Consider the following 21955-nt stretch of genomic DNA (forward strand, 5'->3'; position numbering starts at 1 on the left):
ATTTTTACAGCAACAAGGTCACTCTCTCACACACTCACTTGAGGGCAATTTGACTGCATGAGCTGCACTGCATGTGACTGAACAGCAATGTGTCACACAGGGAGATTTCTAATGATCCACTGGATTGATTTAACCTCATTCCAGATGTTGGTTTTGGTTATTAGGTCAGTATAGCTGATGATTTGCTATTGCAGTTTTGGGTCAGTGTTTGTGTGGGTTGGAATACTGTCATTTCCCAGCAGGCATTTGTGTTTGATTTGGACATGTGCTTTGTTTGGCACATCACAATTAAGTTGGCTTAAATATAATCTTCATGAAAATGTAGTGATTATTTTGCCAGGCTATTAAATTGGATTACATTTGTTTTAACTGAGATCCAAATTTTCTGCCTTTTAAAACCGAAATGCATGTAGTGGCACTCATTTGTGCAAAATCAGTCTTAAGTAGCATGGGTATATTTGTAGCAATAGCCAAAAATAGATGGGTCAAAATTATCAAATTTTCTTTTATGCTGAAAATGTACTTATTAGGATAAGTAAAGATCATGTTCCATGAAGATATTTTGTACATTTTCTACCATAAATATATCAAAACATGTTTTTGAATAGTAATATACATTGCTAAGAGCTTCATTTGGACAACTTTAAAGGGAATTTTCTCAATATTTAGATTTTTTTTGCACCCTCAGATTCCAGATTTTCAAATAATTTTATGACTGGTTTTGTGGTCCAGGATCACATTTTACTTCAGAACATTTAAAAACACTTGTTTGACTTTGACCCTTAAGTACATACACAAACACAAATTTCCTTTGCCACAGCATTATTGTTTATTAATGGAATTATATTACAGGCTGAAGTGTAATTCTGTAAAAATCAGCCTGGTGACATTTAATAAAACAAAAGTGTTGCACAGCAAAACTTGAACTCCTACCTTTGCCGATTTAAATGTGTGCCTTGAAGCGTAAATTTTAATTTGCACGGCTTCTTTCCCTCCTCAGGCGAACCTGTGTTTTGTTGACATCGATAACCATTGCATTGAGCTGCCTGAAGACTTCCCTCAGTTTCCTAACAAGACTGAATTCATCCAGGAACTCAGTGAGGTTTTGCTAAGTTTTGGGCTGTCTCCTGAGGGGGGCAACACGTCCCCTGAACCGGCTATCAGCACGCAGACCTCCACGCTGGAAAAGGAGCTAAAGAGCACATCCCTGAGTGAGTTAGTGGATGACAAGAAGAACGGCAACCTTGGTGGAGAGGCGCTGGATGTACTGGAACTTCTTCAGGGCAATCCGACTCTAGAACGTCTGCAGGCTCTGGCTAAACGAACTGGTGTGAAAGTGGCCCGTTTGGAGGCATTGGCAGCAGGGCAGAAAGCCGTAGGCGAGGAGGGCGTGGGAGGAAGGTCTCCAGCCGAGGAAGAGGAGCTGAGGAATGCAAAACTGAATGTGCAGTTGAGGGAGGTGTTCGCTGCACGCTTTGCGACAATGTTTGCAGACTACGAGTCGTTTGTGATTCAGAACTCGCCGGATTTAGAGTCCTGGCTGACGAACAGAGAGCAAATGCATAACTTTGACAAGGTGACTGATCTTACACACTTTAAGATGCAGCAAAACAACACATTCTTAAAGGATTAGTTAACTCCTAATTTCCTAATTTACTCACCCCCATGTCATCCAAGATTTTCATGCCTTTCTTTCTTCAGTCGAAGAGAAATTAAGGTTTTTGAGGATTTTTCTCCATATAGTGGACTTCAATGGGGATCAATGGGTTGAAGGTCCAATTTGCACTTTCAGTGCAGCTTCAAAGGTCTCTACATGATCCCAGCCAAGGAATAAGGGTCTTATCTAGCAAAACCATCCGTCATTTTCTTTAAAAAATACAAATTGATGTGCTTTTTAACCACAAATGCACATCTTGCACTAGGTCGACTTCACGCATTATGTAATCAGGTCACCAACCCAGTGTTTACAAAGCAAACATGCAAAGAAAGTCAATCAGCATCAACCAAAAAAGGTAAAGCTACAATGTTGGATGAGTTTGAAGTTGGATGAGAAAATGAGATGGAGTTTTTCGCCCTACCATACCTTTTTGAACCAGAGTACACAGACAAAAAACTAACCATGCGTGATCTTTCCAACGTAATTACTTAATGCGTTAAGTCGTAGACGTGCATCGCAGAGCTAGTGCAAGATGTGCACTATTTTTTATTTATTTATTTTTTTTAAGAAAATGACCAATTATTTTGCTAGATGAGACCCTTATTCCTCAGCTGGGGTTGTGTAGAGCCCTTTGAAGCTGCACTGAAACTTCAGTTTGGACCTTCAACCCGTTGATCCCCATTGAAGTCCACTATATGGAGAAAAATCCTGGAATGTTTGCCTCCAAAACCCTTAATTTCTGTTTGACTGAACAAAGAAAGACATGAACATCTTGGATGACATGGGGGTAGATTATCAGGAAATTTTAATTCACGAGTGAACTTGTTTTGGCACTTTTATTGGTTTTGTATCACATTTTTCCTCATTTTCCAATGGTGCATCCATTTTTAAGTTCTTTCATTTGATTTCTTTTCAGGCCTCGTTCCTTTCTGACCAGCCGGAACCGTACTTGCCCTTCCTGTCCCATTTCATCGAAACGCAAATGTTTGCCACCTTCATCGACAACAAGATCATTTCTCAGTGGGAAGAGAAAGAACCGCTCCTTCGAGTGTTTGACGGGCGCATTGAGAAGGCCCGTCTCTACAATGTTCGCGCACCCAGCTTGCGCTCATCTGTTTACCAGAAATGCACTTTCCTCAAAGAGTCGGGTAAGAATCATTGAGATTTATTTCTCATAATATATATTAAGTAAATTGTATTTATTGTTTTATTACAGTTTAATGTGTAGAGTGTTTAAGTCAACTGTTTAAGCCATTTAAAGTTTGATGCCAGTAACATGATCCTTCTGAAATCATTCTAATATTCTGATTTGCTGCTCAAAGAATATTTATTATGTTGAAAACAGCTAAATAGATATTTTTCAGGTTCCTTTGATGAATAGAAAGTTCCAAAGAACAGCATTTATCAGAAATAGAAATATTTTATAACATTATACATTTTTATCATCACTTTTGATCAATTTAAAGCATGCTAGCTAAATAAAAGTATTAATTTCTCTATAATTTCTCTCCCCCACAAAAAAAATTATACTGACTGCTAGGATTTGTAAGAATAATAATAATAATAATAATAATAAGTGTTTCTTGAACAGCAAATCAGCATATTAGAATGATTTCTGAAGGATCATGTGTCACTGAAAACTAGAGTAATGGCATCACAAGAAAAAACATTTTATGCCATTACATGTCACATTACACAAGTAAAAAGCTGCGCAAATGCCATTTTATGAGTAAATTCTTAAATTATTTTGCTGTTGGGTGGTTTATATTGTTCTGTGTTTTTTGTCTCTATAAATGGATTCGTAAATCATTGTTTTTTTGTTGCATTGCTCATTTTATGCCTTATTGAGTTGTGCAGTCACATCCGTAGCACCTTTCATCATTCTTTTTCTGAACCGATGGTTATTCCCCATCACTGCTCTGTCACTACAAATTGTGTATTTCAATTTTAATGAAGCCTGTAGAAAAAAAAAATTGCTCCTGCTTTTGTGCCTGAATGATTATAGAGAGTGACAGTTCAAGAGGGCGGCTGAGGGGCCGAGGAGATGGAGGGGGGAGAAAGAGAGATGGCAGAAGTGGTTGAAAAATGAGGAGAGGAGCTCAGAAAGAACTGAAGAGTGTGTCTTCAAATGAGTCATATGAATAGAGCGCTTTTGAAAGGCTGCCAAATGCTGAAAAGAAAAGAGCGGGCGCCTGGCGCTGTATTGTGCCATCTTGGGAAGTCTGTGCGTGTGTATGTGCGCTGAATATTGTTGAGTGTGCGTCTGCACGCTAAGCCCTCGGTACCATTGTTAGGTCAATAACCTCTTGTCACACTGAAGGTCACTATTGAAAGATGGATGCTGCTGTTCTGTGTTAAAAAATGTGCTTCTGAAATGGAACACTCCCTGCCCTATAAAAGATGCACAACGTTTTTAAAAACAAAATGCACTATGGAAGTGATACCATTAATTATGTTTTAATTGCTGCATGCTTGAAATGCTAGTAAACATGTATGTTACCATGAAAACAAGGCTTGACAAAGTCTCAAGCTGTTTTTCTTCTCTCCAGCCCAGGCCATAGAGCAGCGGCTGAGAAAGATCGATCACACAGCCATCCATCCTCACTTGCTGGATATGAAGATTGGCCAGGGAAAATACCAGCAGGGCTTCTTCCCCAAACTACAGGCTGATGTGCTTGCCACAGGGCCCACCAACAACAAGTGAGTCCTCTTTATGGCACGTGACACTAAAATGAGAGATTGACAATTAAGTGCGCAGCATGTAACACTTTAGTGTCAGTATTAGTTTTAAAGCTCTGTTTTAGACTACAACAGATGCTGCCGTCCATCTGTTTTTAGTCACACTTCAATATTCAAGAATTATAAAATAACTTATTATTGTTGATTTGTTTACAGTTGAAGTCAAAAGTTTACATACACTTTGCAGAATCTGCCAAATGTTAATTATTTTACCAAAATAATAGGTATCATACAAAACGCTTGTTGTTTTTTATTTAATACTGACCTGAATAAGATATTTCACATAAAAGATGTTTACATATAGTCCACAAGAGGAAAAAATAGTTGAATTTATAAAAATTACACTGTTCAAAAGTTTTCATACGCTTGATTCTTAATACTGTGTTGACGCCTGAATGATCCACAGCTGTGTTTTTTTTTGTTTAGTGATGGTTGCTCAAGAGTCTTTTGTTTGTACTGAACAGTTGAACTGCCTGCGGTTCTTTAGAAAAATCCTTCAGGTTCAACACACTGAGGACAACTGAGGGACTCATATGCTATTACAAAAGGTTCAAACGCTCACTGGTGCTCCGGAAGGAAACATGATGCATTAAGAGCCAGGGGGTGAAAACCTTTGGAATTTGAAGATCAGGGTAAATTTGACTTATTTTGTCTCCTGGGGTACATGTACGTAGCTTCTGAAGGGCAGTACTAAATGGAAAAAAATATGATATTTAGGCAAAATAAGAGAAATGTACACATCCTCATGCGGTTTAAAAGTTTTCACCCCCGGCTCTTAATGCATCCTGTTTCCTTCTGAAGCATCAGTGAGCATGTTTGAACCTTCTGTAATATTTGCATATGAGTCCCTCAGTTGTCCTCAGTGTGAAAAAATGGATCTCAAAATCATACAGCCATTGTTGGAAAGGGTTCAAATACACAAAAAGACTGAAAAATCAAAGAATTTGTTTGTAAAGAAAAACAGACAGTTTAACTGTTCAGGACAAACAAGGGACTCATGAACAACTATCACTGAACAAAAAAAAAACACCGCTGTGGATCATTCAGGTAACAACACAGATTAAGAATCAAGCGTATGTAAACTTTTGAACATGGTCATTTTTATAAACTCAACTATTATTTTCTCTTGTGGACTATATGTAAACGTCTTTTGTGTGAAATATCTTATTCATGTCAGTACTAAATAAAAAATAACATGTCTTGTATTATCCCTCTTATTTTGGTCAAATAATTAACATTTTGTAGATTCTGCAAGGTGTATGTAAACTTTTGACTTCAACTTTTCATTTACTTTGTCACGAGGAAAAAAAACACTATTAAAGTAAACTCTTTAAAGTTTGTGTCAGTGTGTGTGGGATAGTCTAATAATCGAAACCGTCTGTGATCAGGTGGTCCAATCGCACATGCTCAACTCAGCGCAGGGTAGATCGTCACAGACAGCACAACGACCATCTTGTGCTGGACAACGACCTCAAAGAGGTGAGACTGCAGCGTTTCTTCTTTCTCAGCCTCTTTCCTCCTTTCTCTTTTTCTTTTTATCTTGTTCTGTCTGCAGCCATTGATTAGCACTTTTTATGTAATACCTTCTGTCTCGAGTCTTTTTACTTACTCCATCTCTTTTATACTGGTGCTTCATTTGTCAGATGGTAGATAAAGCTGATAGTTGGCAGATTCACAAAGTAAATAAATGGTAGCTCATCTAAAAAGGAAAATTCTGTTCATTTACTCACCCTTATGTTGTTCCAGACTCGTAAGACTTACTCTCTTCCATGGAACACAAAAGAAGAAATTTTAAAAAACATGCAATTACGGTAAATAGGAACCCAAGTGTTCAAGCTTTAAAAAATGCTGGTTAAAAACAACCCAGCGCTGGGTAAAATACGGAGAAAAACTGTGACTGGGTTGTTTTGACCCAGCAGTTAGGTTAAAGGTTGGAAATGAACATTTATTAATATGTTCAATAAATTAACCCTTATTAATAAGTGTTTTTTTTTTTTTTGCTCATTAATAAATGTACACCTTTTGATTATTGCTGATGCCTCTAGTAGTTGATTTTTAATTTACAACCTATTTTGAGTTTATTTTAAGCCAGCCATATAGTAATTTTAAACAATAGTTGACTTAAAACTATTAATTGTTGTTGTTGTTGTTGTTTTAAGTAACTGAAATAAATCTAAAATAAAATAAAATATAAATATTAGATGAAAAGATTAAGCTTAAATAAACTTAAACTCCTTTATTCTTTAGTTAGATCAGATGTCAAGGCAATATTTCAGATTTTCAGAAGTATACTAAAATTACTAAAGCAATTAAAGATAAAGATTACATTTTTTAAAAATAAATTATTAACAATGACAAAAGCACATTTCTAAAACTTAAACTAAAATGATTGAAAAATAATTGAAAATATTAAAATTAAAAGTGATTCAAAATATTAATAAATGCGATAATGTTATATAAATTATACTAAAATAACACTAAAATAACCCATAGTATATGAGTGGTCATTTACGGATGAATAACGAGAACCATAATTATTAATAATTCAGACCAGTTGTGTAAATAAAATCAGTTGTTTCATTTTCATTTCACTCAAAAAATGATTTATACAGTAATTAGACATTGCTACATATCTCATAAATGCGTCAAGGAACAGTAGGACTCGTGTTACGATTTGTACGTCTTTTTTTTCAGTGAGCTATTACTAACAAATATGATAATGAACAATAATTATTCGTAAATCACAGTTTCCTGATGTCTGAATCCCATAAATGCTCTTCAGGGCTGTAAGTGATTTACATGAAATTTGACTTGTAAATGGCTCCTGATGAATCATGCTTAATGCAAAGGCCTCTCAGGCGTTTTTCCTCATTTCTTCATTTGTCTCCATTTTCCTTTTACTTCTGAGCTTGCGTTTTATTTTTCAAGTGTCTTCTCGCTTCTTTTCTTGTCTGACTGCCTCGCATTCATATGCATGCTGCTTTTTTCTTTCCTTTTCTATTGTTTCTTCATGGCCTCTGTGTGCGTTTGTATGCTGTGTGGGCCGTACCACCTCACGGCAGGTGGAGGGGTGTTTGCTCCTGCAGAACTCTATGGCTTTCTGGGAGTGGGATAAGGCGCCACCCCCACCTATTAAACCGCCTAAAAAGTCCTTCTCGGCCTGCTGTCTGGTATGTGGAGGCCTGCCATTATATGACCGACTTAAAACATTCCTAACACGCCCTTAACAAACTCCTCCCAGATGTCAGAATTCCTCAAAGCCCCTCCCCTCAGACACACAGTGACCTCTGAACTTTGCTGCACACAATCCTGCCCCTGGATATTCCCACACGCCGGAGTTTGAGTAGTGAGCGTTTACCGACCCAGTTGCTCCACAATCATAAACCCCACAACAAAGAATAAAATCCTCTGCTTTATAATCAACCCCCTGTTGTAGCCCAGTTTATCATGATTTCTGTGATGAAAATGTATTAATATAAAGCAGAAGCTTTTTAACAGTTGCTTGATTCAGGCAAACAAGGTGTATTTGAACCTTTCTAAATGTATTTGGTTTCTTAAATGTCTGTGTCTTAATGTCTTTGTACAGAAGTACATGCAGGAGGCCCGTAACCTGGGGAAGAACCTGAGACAACCCAAATTATCAGATCTGTCCCCTGCGGTCATCGCTCAGACCAACTGGAAGTTTGTGGAGGGTTTACTGAAAGAATGCAAAATGAAGGTCAGGATTAGTTTAATATGCATATATTTCTGAGTGTGAGTGCGTGTGTGTTTTTAACAAGGTTCCCACTGCCATGGAAAATCTGGAAATTAAGAATATTGGTTATTAAACGATAATTTAAATTTATTGGCATTGATGATATTGGATATTTAATTATATATGCTATATATTGTGATCTCTGAAAGATCACTTATAAATATATATATATATATATATATATATATATATATATATATATATATATATATATATATATATACACACACACACGTGTATATATATATATTTATGGCAGAATTGTATAGAATGATAATATTGGCTATTAGTTGGTTATTGGCCAAGGCATGGAAAAAATACACCAATTTTTGCGGTGCATCTCTGATGGAAATATTTAAAAATTGTGATTTATTTATTTAATTGTTTTTTTTCCCCCTAAAAAGACATGAAATTGTATAAAATCATGAAAATTATTATTATTTAATCAGCTAGACATTATTCTTTATATAAAGTAGAATTTAAAGGGATAGTTCACCCAAAAATGAAAATTACCCTGTGATTTACTCACCCTCAAACCATCCTAGGTGTATATAACTTAATTCTTTCAGACAAATACAATCAGAGATATATTAAAAAATGTCCTTGCTCTTCCAAGCTTTATAATGGCAGTGAATGGCTTTTGAAATTTTGAAGTCCAATAAAGTGCATCCATCCATCATAAAAATTACTCCACATGGCTCGAGGGGTTAAATACGCCATGATCTCTTGTGAACCTGCGTATGACAGCAGAAGCTAGAGGTTATGGCTTATAAAGTTTTAAATATGGATTTTTTTCTTACACAAATGCATTGATTTGCTTCAGAAAGCCTTTATTAACCACCCAGAGCTGTGTGGAGTATTTTTTATGATGGTTGGATGCACTTTATTGGACTTTAAATCTTAACACCAGGACATTTTTTAATATAACTCCGTCATATACACCTAGGATGGCTTGAGGGTCATTAAATCATGAGGTAATTTTCATTTTTTGGTGAACTGTCCCTTTAATGCAAGCCACTGTCATAACATTCGTCTTTTGAGAGATGATTGGTGACTCTCAGCTGAATATTTTAGGGCACAGAAAGTATTCATATGAAATTGTATCTGATATTAAATGTTTTCTGTGCTTTAAAATAGGTCATCAGCTAGATATTATTTAATAATGTAGAATTTAATGAAAGTCCCTGTCAGTCTGTTGAGACACTCACTGGAGACAGTTGTAATCTAATAAACATAATTGCATGCATATATTACTTCAAAAGCTTGATACTTATCATACTAACGGAAATCTGCCGGAGCAATCTCTGTGTAATGCTTTTTAATATCCTTATCATGTAAAAGTCATAGAAATGCTTTGGTCAAGACGTGTGGGAACCAGGATATTAGTACAAGCATAATTACTAGCCTGACCTGCTTATCTGCTGCATTAAAGACTTTAGACTCAATCAAGGTTGAAATGTCTGGTATGTTGTTTTTAATTATGTAAATCAATGGATGTTCAGACCAAGCGTATGTTGGTGGAGAAAATGGGCAGAGAGGCCGTTGAACTGGGACATGGAGAGGCAAACATCACCGGCCTAGAGGAGAACACGCTTATAGCCAGTCTATGTGACCTCCTGGAGAGAATATGGAGCCACGGTCTACAGGTCAAACAGGTGAGACACAAACAAATATGTGACCCTGTAACCACAAAACAAGTTGTAAATTTCATCCATACATCCATTAATGTATGGTTTGTTAGGATAGGACAGTATTTTGCTTGAAAATCAAGAATCCGAGGGTGTAAAAAAATCTAATATTGAGAAAGTCGCCTTTAAAGTTGTCCAAATGAAGTTCTTAGCAATGCATATTACTAATGGAAAATTAAGCTTTGATATATTTATGGTAGGAAATTTACAAACATGATCTTTACTTAATATCCTAATGATTTTTGGCATAAAAGAAAAATCTATAATTTTTACCCATACAATGTATTTTTGGCTATTGCTACAAATATACCCATGCTACTTAAGACTGGTTTTGTGGTCCAGGGTCACATATAATGTGAAATATACTTCACATTATAACACATACAGTACAACCTAACGCTGGGAATCATTGTGTGCTGTCATCCCGGTTTACAGGGAAAGTCTGCACTATGGTCTCATTTACTGCACTACCAGGCGAGAGAAGAGAAAAATGAACAGCTGTCGGAGTCTCCAGGTAAAAAACCTTTTTCATTAATACATATGAGTAACTCAAGGCACTGTGCAAATTATAGAACCACTTTCAGGGGTGTTAGTTTCTGCAAGGCTGCATTTAGTTGAGGTTCATCTAACACAACATAAATTGTCATTTGGCGCCTCTAGCACAGTTGGGTAAACTCAGTTATGTGAAAACAAAATACTAAACCTTGTTTGTGATATTTGTCAAATGTAAATGTATTAAAAAAGTGATTAAAGTAGGATTTGATAAAGTGCTTGTCATGCTTTGTTTGCTTGATACTGTTCGCAAGTGTGTTATTGCTCATTTTTAGTATTACTGAATCTGAAAAGTGTATGCAAAACCCAATATAACCCAAAGTACTTGTTTTTTCATTGTTTTGGGGAAGTTCAAGATCTAATTAAGTTGTAAATATGTTTAGATAACTTTTAAATTGCTTAGTGATTCCCATAGAAGTACTGAAAGAGACATATATGACCCTGGACCACAAAACCAGTCGTAAGTAGCACGGGTATATTTGTAGCAATAGCCAAAAATACATTGTATGGGTCAAAATTGTTACATTTGCCAAAAATCATTAGGACATTAAATAGAGATCATGTTCCATGAAGATATTTTGTAAATTTCCTTCCGTAAATATATCAAAACTTAATTTTTTATTAGTAATATGGTTTGCTAAGAACTTCATTTGGACAACTTTAAAGCAGATTTTCTCAATATTTAGATTTTTTTGCACCCTCAGATTTTCAAATAGTTGCATCTCAGCCAAATATTGTCCTATCCATACATTAATGAAAATTGCTCAGTTTTAAAAAATGACCCTTATGTCTGGTTTTGTGGTCCAGGGTTACATATAAGCTAATTTTCATGTTCTTTACTGCTATAGTAATTTCAAAACACACTTGAATTGAGTTTCAAATTGCGTTTTGGCATTGAAATTCTAAACTGTTTGTTTTTTTGCTCCGCAGTGTCTAATGGCCAGGAAAAACGGAAGCCAGAAGCCAGTGTTGGACTTCCTTCATTACGTGTATCAGTCATACAGGATATGAGGTGTGTGTTTATTGCCTGAGGATGGTTAAATGTTATATACAGTAGTGCGCATTGCATTGTTTTGGTTGTATAACAATTTGTTTTTAAAAAGAGACTGGGTTCTGTTGCTCGGAGCCTCTTCAACCCACATACACTGAGCTGCGCTATTGCTTTTGATTGTCTGTCTTTCTTCATCATCCTTTCTTTTTCGACTTCTCAGACACATCCAAAACATGGGAGAGATTAAAACCGATGTAGGTCGAGCACGTGCCTGGATCCGTCTGTCCCTGGAGAAAAAACTACTTTCCCAGCATCTCAAACAGCTGCTGTCTAACCAGGCCTTAACCAAGTATGTACAATACTTAACAGACATCCATACTCCCCTCTACACTCACACACACACACACACCTGCAGGCTTTCAGACTCCCACATACACACCAAAAAAAACACGCTCATCGTCAGAGTTTCTGAGTGACGCAAACAAGCACACAAGCTGACCTGTTTCAAAAAATGCACCTGTTATTAAGTATGCTGTGTTCCCACAGGAAGCTGTACAAGCGTTATGCCTTCTTGCGCTGCGAAGAGGAAAAAGAACAGTTTCTCTTTCATCTCCTGAGCCTGAATGCTGTGGACTATTTCTGCTTTACCAGCGTCTTCACCACCATAAGTACGTCCCAGAGAAAGAGAGAAACACACAGATGTAGAAATATGCAAATCAATACTGTATCTACATATTTGATGTAGATTTGGTTACATATTTGATGCAAACGCTCATATAAAACAGCAAAGAACAGCATCTCTCTGCATATCCAGCACTTGATATTGATTTGATGCTGTGTGACAGATTGATTGATTGACCAAGGCATGAAAAATTCATATTTATGCTGCGCAAAAGGATGATGCATAGCTGATGTTGTTTAGTTGCAGCCTGATTTATGTTTTTTTTTTTTCTTCCTAAGTGATTCCATACAGGGCTGTTATCATCCCCATCAAGAAGCTTAGTAACGCAATGACGACGTCCAACCCCTGGCTGTGTGTGTCCGGCGAGCTGGGCGACTCCGGCATCCTGCAGATCACGAAGAACGTTCTGGAAATGACGTTTGACGTGAGTGGCGTGACCTCACGCTCCAGCTGTTCTGTTGAAACTGATACATCAGTTTATTTTGAGTGTGGCACACTGTTTGTCTTCCTGTGGGACTGAAACGATCATCCATCCTGTCATCTGCGGAACTGGTCTTTTGAACATCTGCTAAATCGAAACACTTTATGGAAATGACAGAAAGCTGAACAAAATATCTAAGGAATGAAAAAATTATGAATCTCATGATAATAATGTTACACTTCACCTTAAAAAAAGAGAAGTTAATTAAAATTTCCTGATAATTTACTCACCCCTATGTCATTCAAGTTCATGTCGTTCTTTCTTCAGGTGGAAAGAAATGGTTTTTGAGGAAAACATTCAAGATTTTTCTCCATATAGTGGACTTCAATAGGGATCAATGGGTTGAAGGTCCAAATTGCAGTTTTAATGCAGCTTCAAAGGGCTGCAAAGAGAAATAAGGGTCTTATCTAGCAAAACAATTGGTCATTTTCTTAAAGACATTAAAATTCCGATACTTTTTAACCACACATGCTCGTTTGCACTAGCTCAACTTCACGCATTACATAGTCACGTTGGAAATGTCACACACGACTTGGGCGGAAGTACCGACCCAGTTTTTACAAAGCGAATGTGCAAAGAAAATCAAACTACCTTTATGAAAAAGGTAAAACAATGTCAGATGATTTTGAAGTTGGAGGAGGAATAACCAGAGTACAAAGTTGAAGAACTAACCTGCATGTGACTTTTTCAACATGATTACGAAACACGTGAAGACAGCTAGTGCAAGACGAGCATTTGTGGTTAAAAAGTATTTACATTTTTAATTTTATTTTCAGAAAATGACCAATTGTTTCGCTAGATAAGACTCTTATTCATCAGCTGGGATTGTGTAGAGTCCTTTCAAGCTGCATTAAACTGCGATTTGCACCTTTAACTCGTTGATCCCCATCGAAGTCTACTATACGGAGAAAAATCCTAGAATGTTTTCCTTAAAAACCTTAATTTCTTTTCGATTGAAGAAAGACAGACATGTCTTGGATGACATGGGGTGAGTAAATTAAGGAAATTTTTATTCTGGAAGTGAACTAATCTTTTTAGTCTTTTAGCCTCATATTTTAAGCAATTTTTTTCATTACATAATGCATCTAATCATTTTATATATTTCTTTGTTGTGCTTAATGGAAATTAAAAAAAGAATACTTCAATTGGCAATACAAATTTTAAAAAATTACTATTTAAAAAGGATGGAAGGATAGTCCAGACTGTTTTCAAAAGGATTCGCAAATTGTATTTTCCGTATGTGGATGCATAAATTGAGACAGTCCGAATGCAATCTTGCATTATCATTTGTTTTTGCTTTCACAAACACGCAGTGACTGCCAAATTTCAAATGGAAAAGCAAAGTACTTTCGCAACTGTATTTCCCACGTCTTACGAGTTATGAGCCTGTCATATTTAAATAGCAATATTAATTACCAGATCTGGTTTTTCACTTTCTCTGAGTCACACATGTAACCTGCCAAAACTCAAATGGAATTGCAGTTCCATAAAATACTACCATAAAATATAAATAGTTTAATCGTTTATTGAAATTTAGTAAGATAAGATATAATCTCTGTACATTATTTATTGAAAAGATTACATGCAGTTAAACCAAAATTTTTTCAGAGCAAGTCAACATTTCTCACATTATCACAGTTTTTTCACTATAGTTTAGAAAATGGAAATATATTATGACAAGAACTCAGACTCAGATTCATCTTGATGTCAGTTAAATTTGATAGCAATGGATTACAATCAACCAAAAATGCAGACAACTGTTCGTATGACAATATTTACACAACTATCTATACTTTGTGGACCAATTACCAAGCAATGCTTAATTTGTTCAGTCTGTGGTGTAAAAGGTCACATTAGCAATTAAAGAAAAAACACTTAAGCAAAACATGGTTAGGTCAAAGTGTCTGGATAATTTTTGGTCCCAAATTTTCTGTTTTACTGGTAGTCCACTGTATAAGGAATTTTTGGGTATGATATGTCACAGTTTACTTAATTTTGCTATCCTCACTTACATAAATAAACTATAGTGTCCTGAACCCACTAGTAAAAAAATATCAAAAATTCTATCTAGTGTCTGATACCTAAATCGTCATAAAATGCTTAATGATAATCTTTAAGCAAAATATAATTTCTTTCTCTTTTAAATGTGCAGAAATGAGATTCACACCGCAACTGTTGTGAAATTTACTTTATGCAAATATTTTGAGTTCTTTCACTACTGAAATGATTCTCTTGAATTCCAGATCAGTATCTTTTTTTTTTTCCCCAAACTGAAATGCTGATTCATGCATTAGTGATCAGAACCTCTTTATTCATGCACTTCCATGAATCTATAACTTTAAGGGAGGAGATATTATTCTTCCATCCCACCTCATACAACCAATCACTGCCATTTGTCTTGCTGTCAATCACCCATCATGTTCTAACTCATTCTGTGTCCTCTCGCAGTCTGCCTTTAGGCCTCACACGCACATCTCCATCGCCTTCAAGGTTAGGTGCACATCCCTCCATTTTATTCCTCCCTCTCTCTCCATTCATCCATCTCTCCATTTTCTACTCCTCTTCATAGAGAGATCTCCTCTTCTTCTCCTTTGGGTTCCTGGGTTGGCATTAAATCTTGTGATTTTTGCATCCCAAATTGGTACAACAGCCATTTGCAATTGGACAAACAGATTTGAGAGGAAAAAAACATCCAGATTAACATGAATTTAACATAAAAGTTATGTGGATTTACATAATCCACATAACATATGGATTATATATATATATACACACTACCGTTCAAAAGTTTGGGGTCAGTACATTTTTATTGTTTCTTTTTTTTTTTTTTTTTAAGAAATTAATACTTTTATTCACCAAAGATGTATTAAGTTAATAAGTAAAAGTTTATTAAAAGTTAATAATAAATAATTTACATTGTTATAAAATATTTATATTTTGAATAAACACTGTACTTTTTAAACTTGTTATTGTGAAAGAATCCTGAAAAAAAAAATCACAGGTTCCAAAAAATATTTGGCAGCATAACTGTTGATATTATCCAACATTGATCATTCTAATAATAAATCCGCATATTAGAATGATTTCTGAAGGATCATGTGACACTTAAGACTGGAGTAACAGCTGATTAAAAATTCAGCTTTTCATCACAGGAATAAATTCTATTTTAAAGTATGTTAAAATAAAAAATATTATTTTATATTGTAAAAACATTTTGCAATATTACTGTTTTTTTCTATATTTTTAATCAAATAAATGCAGCCTTGATGAGCATAAGAGACTTATTTAAAGACTATTACAAGTCTTACTGACCCCAAACTTTTGAACGGTAGTGTATATAGTTTTTGGTGGTCATTAACTTACTTGTATTTACTCACTGAAGTTAGTTTTTAACTCTTAATTTGGAGCTTGCAGAGTGTTAATTTTGAACCCTGTTTGTAATTCTGGGATGTTTTTACAACCGTGAGTTTACTATGGTGTAAACCATTGATAGTGTATTGTACACTTTCACTATCTTGGTGTTCTTCCGCCGCTCACACCCTTACACGGGTTGTTCGGTTATTCTCAGACGTGCCTCTTGCATTGTTGCCTTTATCTCTTTCATATGTGTGTCTTACAGTGTCAGAACCTCGGGAAGTTGACAACAGTGCAGCTGGGTCATGATAATTCTGGCTTGCTTGCCAAGTGGCTGGTGGATTGTGTCATGGTCCGCAATGAGATCACCGGGCACACATACAAGTACGGCCTACTTTAGCCATTCATCTTGTTCCTTTTATGGTTTGCTTGTTATTTATTCCTATTTCTCCTTTCTAGATTCCCATGCGGCAGGTGGCTGGGGAAGGGTGTGGATGATGGCAGTCTAGAGCGAGTTCTGATTGGTGAATTTGTAGTTCCGTGCAACGATGATGACAGTGGTCGAGGGTCTAAGACTCCACCTCTTCAGCGTTCACCTTCCCAGATTCGACGAATCAGCATCACATCACTTACAGGACGTGGAAACAGTAAGTTTAGCATAGGTGCTCAGCTTTGAGCAATTTGATTTGTTATGCCGACGGTCATCTTGGACTTATACTGACACCTAGTGGTTAGAATGTGGCATTGTGACATTGTAGAAATGCTCTATTAGTAGTCAGCAACAATTAGTTTATTTTTGAAGTAAATAAAGTAAACAGTAATGTGAGCCTCCATGAAGGGACCCTCTTCTTGTATATAAATCAGGTTTTATTTAGATACTGATTTATTTAGATATTTTTATAATATTACAAATAAGTAAATCTTAATAATAATTGTTTTAAATGCAACACTTTTTTTCTTCAGAACCAACAACTGTACAGATACAGGAATCCATCGGTGAAGCAGTTAACAATATTATAAAGCATTACCACAAACCAGAAAAAGAGGTATGACACGTACACCTTAAGAATAGTCACTTTATGTCGTTTTTGTAACTATTTTTAATCTAAAGGTTTGCCTGTGCTTTCAGAGGGGCAGTCTTACAGTCCTACTGTGTGGAGAAGGTGGTCTTGTGTGGGCACTGGAGCAGTTTTTTCAGCATGGATTCCGCTCAGCTCGAATCTTTCAGAAAAATGTCTTTGTATGGGATTTCTATGGTAAGCGTAGCTTATTAAATGTTTCCCTGTGAGAGTAAAAGAGAAAAACACACACACACAAAAAAGTGTTTTGCAAATGAACTTCCTATATACACGTCCACACAGGCATTTAAAAAAATTGGGATTAGAAATTTCTTATGCTCATTAAGGCAGCAATTGATCAAAAATACAGAAAACTGAAAGATAAAAATAGTTATATTGTGAAATATTATTGCAGTTTAAAATAGTGGTGTTCTATTTTAATATACTTTAAAATAGAATTTATTCCTGTGGTGCAAAGCTGAATTTTCCGTATTATTACTCCAGTGTCACATGATCCTTCGGAAATCATTCTTTATGCTGAATTATCCTCAGTGATGAAAACAGTTGTGCTGCTTAACATTTTTTTGGAAACTGTTTTGTTTTTTGTTGTTTAGGATTCCAAAAGAGCGGCATTTAAATCTTTCCTAACAATATAAGTCTTTACTATCAATGTAACAATTTAATTTCTTTTATTTATTCATGTATTGGCAGGGCTTAAACCATAATGTTTAATGTATAACTTTATAACTTCTTATAATTTAAAGACCTTTGAAGTAAACTATTACTGTAACAATTAATTTACACGTTTGTCCTCCAACAGTACTTAAAAATGGACACAATTAAGCATTTAGTATTGTTTTTGTATGATACAAAACAATTTTTATTGTCATTGTTATGCTGCTTGAAAAAAATATTTTTTAAAGAACTTATATAATTACTGCTGTGTGCTGCACATTTGTTTTCTGAAATTATTTGTGATTAATCCCACCTAACATTAAAGTTTTAAATATACTTTTATACTGCGATCATTTCACATTCAATCTTCAAATGTAGAAACAACATAAAGTCAGTATATTTTTAATATTTGTAAAATATTTTTTTATGACTGAAGGCAACAGTAAACTTCACATAAACCCATTATTTACTCTTTCCCTTCAGCAAGTCAGAAATATACAGAAATTGAATAAAGTTATCACACTAAATACTAATTAAATATAGATGAATTCTTAAAGCTGCAAAAGTTCTTAATTTCCTAATTTTTCTTTTGTTCATTGATTAACAGACATCACAGCAGCTAGGTTATTAGCTTATTTTGCTGCTATTACTTTAAGAGCTACCACTGCTGAACGTGACACGGATCTGACACGCATGCTCCTAGTTTCATTCCCGCTTTATAATAAAATGATACAGGCTACAGGGCACACTGCCACATTTGTGCGTGCAATTGAAGCGCTCATGCTATGAGCACAGTATATAACCTGACAGGACAAGTAAATTCGTTTTTACTGACATATGGGCTGACAACATCTCATCTGACCGCAGTTCACTGTTGTTCTACTGAGGCTCCCTCATCACCTGTACCTTTCCCGTGCTCGTTTAACTAGCGCCTGGTGCTGAAATGAAGTTAGAGTGCGTGTCTGAAAAGTCTCCCATTTGATGTGGTCGTAAAGACACTCTGCGACTAAATAAACGCACTTCTTGTCAAGAAAATAAAGAGACTAAAGCAGCAGTTGTGAGTGGGGTGGCCAACCCTAGCCCCACCCCTGCGTTAAATATTTTTAACGCCATTAAACTGGAAAAATTAAGTTTATGATGGAGGTTCCTATATCTGTGTGTGTTGTACAGAGAAAGCAGTAGCGTTTATGGAGAATGCAGATCAGATTGGAGACCTGCAAGAAGCACCAGAGCCTCTAGGTCTGAATTGTGAATCTTTCTGTCGATACGTCAATGCCATTAACAACATGCCACGAAACATTGGCAAGGATGGCAAGTTCCAGCTCCTAGTTTGCCTCGGGGCGAGGTGAGGACACACACGCTGCTTAAAACCAAGCTAAATTTGTTTTTTAATGAACAAAATGTACTTAGTCTCCTGCATGTGTATCCCATTCTCACAGAGACCGACTGTTGCCGCAGTGGCTCCCTCTACTGGCCGAAAGCCCCGTCGTCACACGCATGTATGAGGAGAATGCATTACTGCGAGACAAACTCACCGTCAGTTCTCTCGTCGCAGTTTTGGAAACCCTCCATGACTTCCCCATCACACTGGAGAGCTCTCTAACTAAAAGCGTTGAGCTCTAACTCCACATGCTGAGGTCAAATTCAAACTGCTGCCACCCTCAGGGCCAAAGCGGCTCTACAAGTGACTCTGCCTTGACCAGGGAAGGACTGACGACTTATCGAAGCATCTCTCAACACGACCCCCAAAGAAATGAACTCGGAAATGTGTTTTGTAGCAGTATTTGGAGTTGTCCTCTATCTAACAGAAAGCGTCGATGGCTTTCTTGAGAGGACTATGTTTTTTCCTGTGGATTTTCCTTTTAAACCTGTGGTCATTTCCACGCACGTCTGTCTGCGAGTCGAATTCGCTAGCGCTTCTGCTTCAGATCATGTGCAGTCTTTAGAAGCACTGTAGGAGCTGTTTTTTGCAAAGATACAGAGGAGCCTTAGTCTTTACAGATATGTTCAACATCATTTGACAGGCAAATTGATTATACTTGAGGAATTCGAATTCGAATCAAGTGGTTATAATGACTTGAATTTTATCTGTAAATCGATGTCTGGGTGTTCAAACCAGATTCTTCATATTGGATAGTCCAAACTTAGGAGTAGTTCACCAAAAAATAAACATTTTGTTATCATTTACTCACCCTCATGTCGTTCCAAACCTGTTTGGGTTTCTTTATTCAAAGAAGATACTTTGAAGAACTGAACAGTTGTTAGTCCCCATTGACTTCCGTAGTAGGGAAAGAAATTTGAAAGAAGTTTGACTATCAGCAGTCTTCAAAATATCTTCTTTTATGTTCAACATAAGAAAGACACTCATACAGGTTTGGAAGGACATGAGGGTGACTAATTAATGACATTATCATCAATATTTTTTGGTGAACTGTCCCTTTAAGAGTGGTTAAAAGCCTGTCAAATGAATTTTCAGAGAAACAGGACATTCCAACAAGATGTGAATCGCTGTATGTTACAAGATGTGTTTATATGTGTGATAGTAATGTGTGTGTGTGGCTGGTTTATCAGATTAACATTTGGGAAGATGTGTTTATTTTGCCAATGAGTATTAACTTCATTAGATACTTCAGTATCATGTTTGAATTTTTTATTTTTAAGAAAACACTGGAAATCATCGTAAAGCAATAACAAGCTTCTTTCAGATCGTTTGTGCTTTTAAACTTACATTCACAGTTAAAATCTCTCAAATATTACCGTTACTTGTAGGGTGCTTTATATAAATATAAAGTAAAAACCCTAGTATTTACCACTAACTGAAGGTTTAAATGCAGCAATTACTTTGTAAATCCATGTTTGATTACTGCAGTTCTTGCACCTTGCTTAGAAATTAAGAAGTATTGTCTTTAAATGATCCTCTATTCTTTGATGCATCGGTTTTACTCCTGAATCCCTTCGGAGAGAAAAGTAGTATTTACAAGAGAAGACGGGATGAATAACAGCTTTGAATCACTTAATGTTACTTAGTTTTGGTTTTTAGACTCTCAGCTGTGTTAGCACGTCAACCTGTGTATTTTATTTCCTTCTTTTTTTATAATGACTCGGATCATTTGTACGTATTTATTTTCAAATGATGCTTTCGTGACACTGGTTGATTTTGGATTAACTTAATCTTTGGGTGACTTACGCAGCTGACACTGTATCATTTATTTATTTTAGGTAATCTACTTTCAGTCTTTATATAGTATGAAATGTCCATCTTGTGTGAACCTCATTTTAGGCCCCTAAAGTTGCTGAAATCCCAGAGAATCCTCTCATTGGAGGGATGAGGAAGCCGCAGGAACTGTCCTTTTGTTTGCGGTGCTGATGCATGCCACATGTTTTAGATCTTGGAGAAGTACTTTTGCTGTAAATGAATTCGTTCCTCTTCTAGATTTTCTCATTCCATCTGGTTTTTCCCTGTATGAAAGCTTCTCAACATCATCATGTTATAAAAAGCTCTTTGTCTAAAATGGGTTTCTCTATCATGTTTATATTCGTGAAGCAACTCATTAAAATTGCTCCGTTCATTCATATTAGTGTCCACTCTGAATTTTTTGTTATCTTGTGAATGGTGTGTGCAGACGGGACGTTATTTCAACAAGGGGTAGGCATGAACGGTATTCCAGGACAGCGCACGGGTCCTAGAGAACATTCCTCTATGAAGAGTCATTCTTCATGGAATATTATTTTTAGTTTAGGGGCATGCTGATGGCATCTGGGAAACGAATGCTCTGCACTGTCTCATCGGCATCAAGTAAGTGTTTTTATAGTAGAAACCTGAGATTTCGCAGTTGCAACAGTTTAACCAGTTACATATGAGCTTGTTTGTTCATTCATAAAAAAAGGTACAAAAGCCGCCACTGGGGCAGTACCTTATTTACACATAAAGGGTACATATTACTACCTTTGAAATACCCAGAGACTACTTATTAGTACCTAAATGGTACATATTAGTACCTTTTGAAAATGTACGATCCCAGTGAGAGATTTTGCACCAAGCTCCTGAGATGATAGTAGGATGCTGCAAATAGAAAGTATTTACAGGGCAAAAAAACTAAAAAAAAAAAAAAAACATTACATGTCTGTGTTAAAATTTGATCTGTAAATGTTAAATTGCTGCATTTCTTCCCATTTAATTCGCTGTTTTGAAAAGTTTAAGTGTTACCTACACTACCAGTCAAATTGTTTTTTTGTTTTTTTAAAAAAAACTCTTCTGCTGACCAAGCCTGCATTTATTTGATCCAAAGTACAGCAAAAATTGTAAAATTCTGAAATATTTTTA

The 21955-nt window shown here is 36.0% G+C and overlaps 1 protein-coding gene across 5 annotated transcripts in view; it reads left to right on the forward strand.

The window, feature by feature from the left end:
• Positions 1-21204, forward strand: part of dennd5b (DENN/MADD domain containing 5B) — a 51193-nt gene extending 29989 nt beyond the window's left edge. For 2 of the 5 annotated variants that reach the window (XM_051107317.1, XM_051107319.1), the window contains 18 exons: positions 1001-1576; positions 2574-2805; positions 4207-4357; positions 5785-5875; positions 7983-8114; positions 9653-9805; positions 10274-10352; positions 11321-11402; positions 11602-11730; positions 11928-12049; positions 12342-12487; positions 14993-15034; positions 16164-16282; positions 16358-16545; positions 16862-16944; positions 17028-17154; positions 18802-18976; positions 19071-21204. In XM_051107317.1, the coding sequence (XP_050963274.1) occupies positions 1001-1576; positions 2574-2805; positions 4207-4357; positions 5785-5875; positions 7983-8114; positions 9653-9805; positions 10274-10352; positions 11321-11402; positions 11602-11730; positions 11928-12049; positions 12342-12487; positions 14993-15034; positions 16164-16282; positions 16358-16545; positions 16862-16944; positions 17028-17154; positions 18802-18976; positions 19071-19254 (2811 nt within the window). In that variant the 3' untranslated portion in view covers positions 19255-21204. Of the gene's footprint in view, positions 1-1000; positions 1577-2573; positions 2806-4206; positions 4358-5784; positions 5876-7458; positions 7567-7982; positions 8115-9652; positions 9806-10273; positions 10353-11320; positions 11403-11601; positions 11731-11927; positions 12050-12341; positions 12488-14992; positions 15035-16163; positions 16283-16357; positions 16546-16861; positions 16945-17027; positions 17155-18801; positions 18977-19070 lie in introns of all 5 variants that reach the window. The other 3 variants (XM_051107318.1, XM_051107320.1, XM_051107321.1) reach the window with 2 other exon arrangements.
• Positions 21205-21955: the final 751 nt, after the last annotated feature.

This window comes from Labeo rohita, chromosome 4, assembly GCF_022985175.1.
Source record: "Labeo rohita strain BAU-BD-2019 chromosome 4, IGBB_LRoh.1.0, whole genome shotgun sequence".
NCBI classification, from domain to species: Eukaryota; Metazoa; Chordata; class Actinopteri; order Cypriniformes; family Cyprinidae; genus Labeo; species Labeo rohita.